The 7,449-nt window shown below is 40.6% G+C and overlaps 1 protein-coding gene across 2 annotated transcripts in view; it reads left to right on the forward strand.

The window, feature by feature from the left end:
• NBEAL1 (neurobeachin like 1) overlaps positions 1–7,449 on the forward strand; it is a 127,924-nt gene that overhangs the window by 104,565 nt on the left and 15,910 nt on the right. For both annotated transcript variants that reach the window (XM_019553749.1, XM_019553750.1), the window contains 7 exons: positions 1,502–1,642; positions 1,751–1,881; positions 2,948–3,057; positions 4,322–4,439; positions 5,160–5,257; positions 6,315–6,431; positions 6,957–7,046. In XM_019553749.1, coding sequence (XP_019409294.1) covers positions 1,502–1,642; positions 1,751–1,881; positions 2,948–3,057; positions 4,322–4,439; positions 5,160–5,257; positions 6,315–6,431; positions 6,957–7,046 — 805 coding nt within the window. The remainder of the gene's footprint in view (positions 1–1,501; positions 1,643–1,750; positions 1,882–2,947; positions 3,058–4,321; positions 4,440–5,159; positions 5,258–6,314; positions 6,432–6,956; positions 7,047–7,449) is intronic.

Consider the following 7,449-nt stretch of genomic DNA (forward strand, 5'->3'; position numbering starts at 1 on the left):
TCTCTGTGGAGGACCCAGCCTCCAGTTGCCCCAGGGCACGGTCAGGGACTGTGCTCTGCTCCACTTTTTTAAACATCAATTTTTTTTTATTATTTATTTTTTTTAGACCCCTGGACATCCAGGGGTCTAATTTTCTCCCTGCGCTGTAAGTTTGCAGCACAGGGAACATTTTTTTTGTTCCCACATGTGCCTGTTTGAGCCCCTTTGAGGTGGACAGGAGGTAAGTGCTTGCTCATGTGGATGCTCCCATAGTATCAACCTCTTTGGCCAGTGGGCTAGATTGGCAGTGCCCAGGCTATCTGAGGGCCAGATTTGGCTGGTGGTCCTGACCTGACATGGGGCAGTTGCAGCAGGGCCTCATTCAGCTGCACGGAGGAGGGCAGGGAGCATCCTGGTTCCAACCTGGCCCCACAGTGGGGCAGGGGGCATGACCCTGCCCTTTTGGGGAGAGGGACTTGTCCCAACCCCAGCTCAGCCCCATGTGGGGGAAAGGGGTGTGTGGCCCATCCCTACAGGGGAAATGGGGCTTGACCTACCCTGCAGGGTGGGAAGGGGCTTGAGTGACTCCAGTTCAGCCTCATCTGGTGCAAGGAGAGGGGCATGGCCCAGCCTCATCTAGCTGTTGAGGTGGGGAAAAGGGGCATGACCTGGCCCCAACCTGTCCTGGGATTTGGGAGTTTGGCAGCCAGGGTGGGAGGATGGCCATATTTATTGCCACCACTATCCTGCCACCAAATTTCCTGATCCATGGGGAGCCTCACGGGCTGAATACCTATGGGTCTCTGGGCCTCATTTGGCTCATAGACCAGAGTTTGGGCATCCCTGGTTTAGCCCATACTTAACATAATCCAGTCTGTGGATGATTTATTGTTCTGCTGTTTCCTATTCAAGTTCAGTTTTAAAGTTTTGATATCTAAGATCCTTCTGAAGTCAGCAATGGAATGTCCAAGCAGTTTAAAGTATTCTGACACAGGCTTGTGAGTCTTTCTGGAATGGATGTCAGATTGGCGTTCATTCATTCTTACATGTAGGGATCACCCTGTCTACAGCGTAGACAACGTAGTTGTTTCTGGCAGGCTCACAACATTCAAGGATACAAAATATTTGGTGTCATAGCAGTGGAATATCTTGCAGGTTGAATTTCTTGCACTCCAAAATGGAAAGATCTGGCACTTACTTAAGTCCTAAATACATTTATTCTTTGTACAGTTTGAGGTATTTGGTATATATTGATTCCTATTTTTAACAGAATTGCTGTAGTCCCCCTGGGCTTGTTTGTTTTTTTTAAATTTAGTAATACACTTATGTTGCTTCTGTACATAACCATAATCTGTCTATTAGTGCACTATATAACAAGTAGTTATACTTGTAGTTAGACAGAGATGTTAGTTGTATTTAGATTATTTGGTAATAGCTACTTAATAACTAAGCAAGCATACTTAATTATAAATGTATATAGTTATATCATTATGATGTTTATAAAGATATCTCTCCATTTTAGATATGAGAATTTTGAAGATCCTCTTGGGATTATTGACAAATTTCACTATGGTACACACTACTCAAATGCTGCTGGTGTGATGCATTACCTCATTCGGGTAGAACCTTTCACCACACTTCATATCCAGCTTCAGAGTGGCAGGTATATTGTGAGCAAAATATCATCCTTCTCCCTCTTTTTCTCCTCAGGTTCTTTAAGGATGTTTTTATGAGAGTAATCAAAATGTAATTTGTCTTTTCCAACCTACAGGTTTGATTGTGCAGACCGGCAGTTCCATTCCATTCCTGCCACATGGCAAGCTCTCATGGACAACCCAAATGATGTGAAGGAGCTCATTCCAGAGTTCTTCTACTTCCCAGAGTTTTTACAGAATCAAAATGGTAAACAGAATTTTCAGAATGAATTATGTAGACTATGCCTCTCGTGCTTCTCTATTAAGAATTGTTGCAACCTGTTTCAACGTACTCAGGAAGACTGCTCTCAAGATCATACTATCTTTTAATCATTTAGCGAGATGTCAGTTATGTTAAGCCACTGTTTAATTGTGTGATTTCAAATTTGGAGAAAAAAATGTCAGGATGGCTAAAAGTGGTAACATTTGGTTAATAGAAGAACAAAGCAGTTACCTTTTTTTAAAAATATGTACCATTTAAACTGCATTGATCCTGGGTAACTTGCTTCCCCTGCCTTTGTTCTTTTTGTGAAAGAACAAGGGTATTTTTAAATTACATAGGACTTTTTAATTTTTTTTTTGTTGGGTCTGTAGAATCAGTGCTAACTAGTATTTTCAGAAGTGTTCTAAAATAACTGGAATTTACAGAAGCCTAAGGTTCCAAGACTTTTTAGAAGAAATAAAAGCTGTTACATTCTGTAAACTGTTTATTGAAAAACAGCTTCCCTACATATTGGTAGGAGACCTATACTTTTTTTTGTTATTTTTTCACTTCACTTATTAGCTAGGAAAATCATGCTTGATGTCTCATTCCACAGAGGCTAGTTTAATGTAAGAAGGATTTGTATTGTATTTATGCTGTTAAAGAAAAACAGCAGTTTTAAGACTGGCATGTAAAGCCCATTACAGATTTGGAGTAAAATCTTTAAGAACCATGAAGTCCATGAAACATCAGCATTAAGTGTTTACAGACCTGCAACCTAAATGAATGAGTCACTTTTAACATTGTGATATAAGTTCCTAAGTTATTTAAATAGTTTTGAAAATTTTACAAGATATCATATACCTGTTTAAAAACTTCAGCGCAAAACTGTCCCTTCGATACTATTACGAGCAAAATCTTTCTCTGAAGCGCTTTGATTTCCTTCCATGTGTCTCAAATATAACACCTAGTACAGGAGACAAATCTACCTTTTTAATCTCTTTGTAATGATTAAGGTATCTGAAACATTGTCTTGAGTTTTAAACTAAATCGTCTCATTTTTACTTCCTAGATTTTAACTTGGGTCAGTTACAGATCTCCAAAGAAGTAGTGAATGATGTTATTCTCCCCAAATGGGCCCATTCACCTGAAGATTTCATTTGTAAACACAGGAAGGCACTGGTAAGACAAAGGATAAGTTGATTTCTTTGGATTAAGTACCGAGAGACAGAAATATAGTATTTGGTATCACAATGGCTACCTTAAGACGGTGGGAGCAGAATTAGAACTGTACTGTGATGTGTTACTTACCAGTTTCCATTTCTCAGTAACAATTTTGTGAGGGAAAGCTGTATGACAGTTGATTTAATCTGTATATTGCTTTATGAACGAGTAGGTCTTAATTCCCTAACGTTGTTAATACAAAAACATTCATGAATTCTAAACTCTCTAGGAAAAAGACCTGAAAAGGAGTTGATTACCTAGAAGTAGTGTTGGAACTTTTCAATTCAAAATGCTGCGAGTGTAATGCCCTCCAAGGCCACATCCGCACAAGTGTGGACGTTTTGGTTCCCCAAGGACAACTAGTAGTGGGGCACCTTGTGCCACCGCTAGTTGTCCCCAGGGAGCGTCTGTGCCACAAGCTCTCTGACATGTAGCCAGTTACCCTGGGTGGGGTTAGGGTAGTCTGGGGCCAGCACTGGGCTGGCCTCAGCAGCGTTACTTGGGTCCTGGGGCTGGTTGCAGGAGTGGCGCTCCTCTCACTCAGAGCCTGGCTGGCAGCTGGAGTATGACTGCCCAGCCAGGCTTGAGTTTGGAGGTGCATGTGCTGCCTCTGTGTGTGCCACTCCACTTTTATTCTCCACAGGTTTTTGGACCCCTGGTATGCAGGGGTCCAACCCCCCCCCCCCCGCATTCTGCTATCTTGCAGTGTGCAGAGCAGCTGACTGTGCAGTATGTGGCACCGCACTCTTCTGAACTCAAGCCAGAAGGGGAAAGAGCAAATTTTCTAAGATCTTACTGTGAGGGAGTTTGTTGTTTTATTTAGGAAATAGATCTGAAATCATGTATAAAGTGGTGAACTTTTTGCCACTGGTATGAAGATTATTCTACTCATTGTTAATATTAGGAAACTTACTGATGAGCTTTCTAATCTTTTATTTTCTCAATTTCATGCAATTACTCACAGTTGTAATCCTTTGCTATGTTAAACTGTTCCCCTTACATCATATTAATTAGGGTAAACAGACATGCATATTCTTATGTCTTTGCAACCTGTTGGTATACGTACACTTTTGGGGCATGTTTAAATGTTTTTTGTGAGTTTAACATCAGTAGGGACACCCAGAAGACAGTGCGTACCTTTAAAAAAAAATAAGTAAATAAATAAAAATGGAATGGTATGCCTAGGATTTTATTTCAATTGCTGTCATAAATTCTTTCTTAGGAGTCTGAGTACGTCTCTGCTCATCTGCATGAATGGATAGATCTGATTTTTGGCTACAAGCAGAGGGGGCCAGCTGCAGTGGAGGCACTCAATGTATTCTATTACTGTAGTTATGAAGGTACAAAGCCTTGTGCTTTTTCCTTGACATAACTGTCGTATTTGTGGTTTACTGAGCAATATCTGGAGAGAAATGTATCTATGTGCATTTAGTAACATAGCATATGGTAAAAGGACAGAATGTTAACAGAAGTATAGCAGAGTATTTTGTGAATTCATCACATCTAGAATATTTGATGTTCTGATAAGGGAATGTGAATCTTTAATTTTAAAAACCTCTTCGGCACTTCTTTAGGGATTGTTAATGTTCCTTCTGTTTGTTTAAAAAATATAGTATATTGAGAAACAGGATTTTTTTTTCTAGTCTACTCATAGTAATTTACAATAGTTACAAGTTTTAGAAGGTAAACCTAAAAGATATATTTAATGGAAAATGTGTATGCTGGGTTGTTTTACATACCTTAAATAGATGAAAGTTAAATTCTTCCAGATTATATAATCAAAGCATTTATTGATTTCATTGATTTTTTTTTTTTGATTTTTTTTTTTTTAATTAGAAATTCTATAGGCAGAATATTTGCAAAATGAAATCTGTAGAAAACTAAATACATAGGCTGTAGTTGGAAATTTTCTATCGGGGAAAGGATGATGGTGTTAAAAATAATGTTCAGTTTTCTACATTTATTTCACATCTTTTTCCTCAGTGAATTATGTATAGATAGTGTTGTGGTTTGATTCCCCCCCCCCCACTACCCTCCATCAACTCTGATTATGATTCCAGGAGCTGTGGATTTGGATGCTTTAACAGATGAGAAGGAAAGGAAAGCTTTAGAAGGGATGATTAACAATTTTGGACAAACGCCCTGTCAACTGCTAAAGGTAAATCTCCATATCCATCCCTGGCAGTAGGAGGCAAGTAACCTTGAGGACCAAAGTCCTGTTAACCTTTAATGAATCTTAAGCACTTGAGAATCTAAGTCACTTTTTTAAAAATAGGAATTAGACTCCAGAGTCACTTAGGAGCCTTTGAAAATTCTCCCTGAACACTTCAACTTTTGAAATAACTAAAATAGGTGTATCCATATGTGTATAGGAAAGGTCAACATTCTTGCCTCACCCTGAATACCTTATGAAGTGTTTGCTTGGCTACAAGTCTTTCTCCTAGCACAAAAAAGGGGTCCAGGATAGGACCATAGGCGAATGCACCCCCGACCCATCTTGACAAACAGCTATTTAGAGGTGACCAGGTAGGGGCGGGGTGTTCTCCCCAGGGCTCCAGGACAGCTCTAGCCCAGGCCCATCTGCCTTCTGCCCCCTTGCATCCCTCTGGGGTAACTTGGAAGGGTACACTGAGCAGCAGGGGTATTCTGCCATTCCTCAGGCAGGTACAGCTGCACTGCCTCCCAGATACCTGGAGCTGTGCCAGGGGATGGGAGGCAGAGGCAGGCTGGAGACATCTTGTTTGCCATGGGGGCAAAGGAGAGCAAGGGAGCAGCTTCACCTGCTTGAAGAGCTCACCTTTGATGCAACTTTGTTGCTCTCTAGCCACAGGGCTGAAATGCTTGTATGCCTCCCTCCCTTGGCTTCTCTTTAGGGAAATTTGCAGTGCTGAAATTAAACACCTGTCCATACCCTATGGCACAAGGCAGCAACATGCAGAGAAAGATTTCTCACTAGCCTAGTGTGCACTTGTTCCACAACCAGAAGCAGTACAATTGTGTTACTGTAGCATGGCACACAAGCTAAGAAGCTGAAAAGTATTAGTCAGCAGGCTAAGTACTAACCAGAAGCTAATAAACATGGCACAATGACACAGTTATCCTGTTAGTACATGATATCTCAGCATAGTGCTGCTTTGTTCCTTGTAGACATGTCCTGTGTGACTTGAATAAACCTATTAAAGATCTTGTATAATTTTGACTGTATTTTTTCCTAGGAACCTCATCCTCCTAGATTATCTGCAGAAGAAGTGGTGCAGAAGCTGACGAAAAGCGATACTTCCACCCTGAATCTTTTCCAGCATCTCCCTGAGCTTAAGTCATTTTTCATTGAGGTATAAGCTGACAGACACAGCACATGTCTTCTATGTCTGTTCTGAGACTTGTTGGTATACTGAATAAAAGGTCATAAACCAACAATTTAAAGAATGTATTATATCCATTTGGAATCAATTTTTCCTTTGTAATGCATTTGTAAGTGAATGCCACAAGTTACTGGCCCTCATCTTACAGTAGTTATGTAACACTTATTTTGACTATCTAAATGCTATTCTTTTAATCATTTTTTGCATCCCCAGCCATGTCTTCCTGTTTCCTATGTGACTGCCCTCTGGTTGGACAAAATCATGTATGGTGAAGTCATGGCCCACTGATTTCAGTGACAGAACTCCCACTGACTTAAATGGGGTTAGAATTTCACCCTCTGATATTAGTGGCAAAATGCAGCCATTTTAGATGTACGTGTACCCGTGCCCAGTACTATAACTTAGTGGGTTTTTTTCCTGTTTCTAGCAAGTCACTGAATTATCTGTACCATCTCTCAGTATTTGTTTGCCAGCTGAAACTGTCATTTTTCTTAGGGAATCAGTGATGGTGTTCCTATTGTGAAGGCGGCTGTCCCTAGAAACCAGTCACGTTCCTTTATGTCTCAGGGGAGCCCAGAGATCTTGGTGAGTCATAAGTGAAATGCTGGGCAGTCAGATTTCATTAGAAATTCCTGAATAACTATTTTCTCTAAATTATAGAAAACCACCATTCCTATATCTGAAAAGTGCCCACTTGTCCTAAGGCAAGGACAAAGTTATAAGCTGAGTGTTTGTAGTATGAAATGACATTAATCAAAAAGAAATATAAAGCATAGACAAGGTGTTAAAACAAGGTATCTCCTTAGCAATGTAAATAACCAACTTGATCCATACTCTACTGCAGCATGACAACCTGTTCAGCCTCCAAAAGAGAAGGCTCAGGGGGGATCTTGTGGCCTGTTATAAACTAGTCAGGGGGGATCAGCAGGCATTGGGGAAGTCACTGTTTCCCCGAGCACCGCCAGGAGTGACCAGGAATAACGGTCAC

This window comes from Crocodylus porosus, unplaced genomic scaffold (genome assembly GCF_001723895.1).
Source record: "Crocodylus porosus isolate Cpor-Errol unplaced genomic scaffold, CroPor_comp1, whole genome shotgun sequence".
NCBI lineage: Eukaryota > Metazoa > Chordata > Crocodylia > Crocodylidae > Crocodylus > Crocodylus porosus.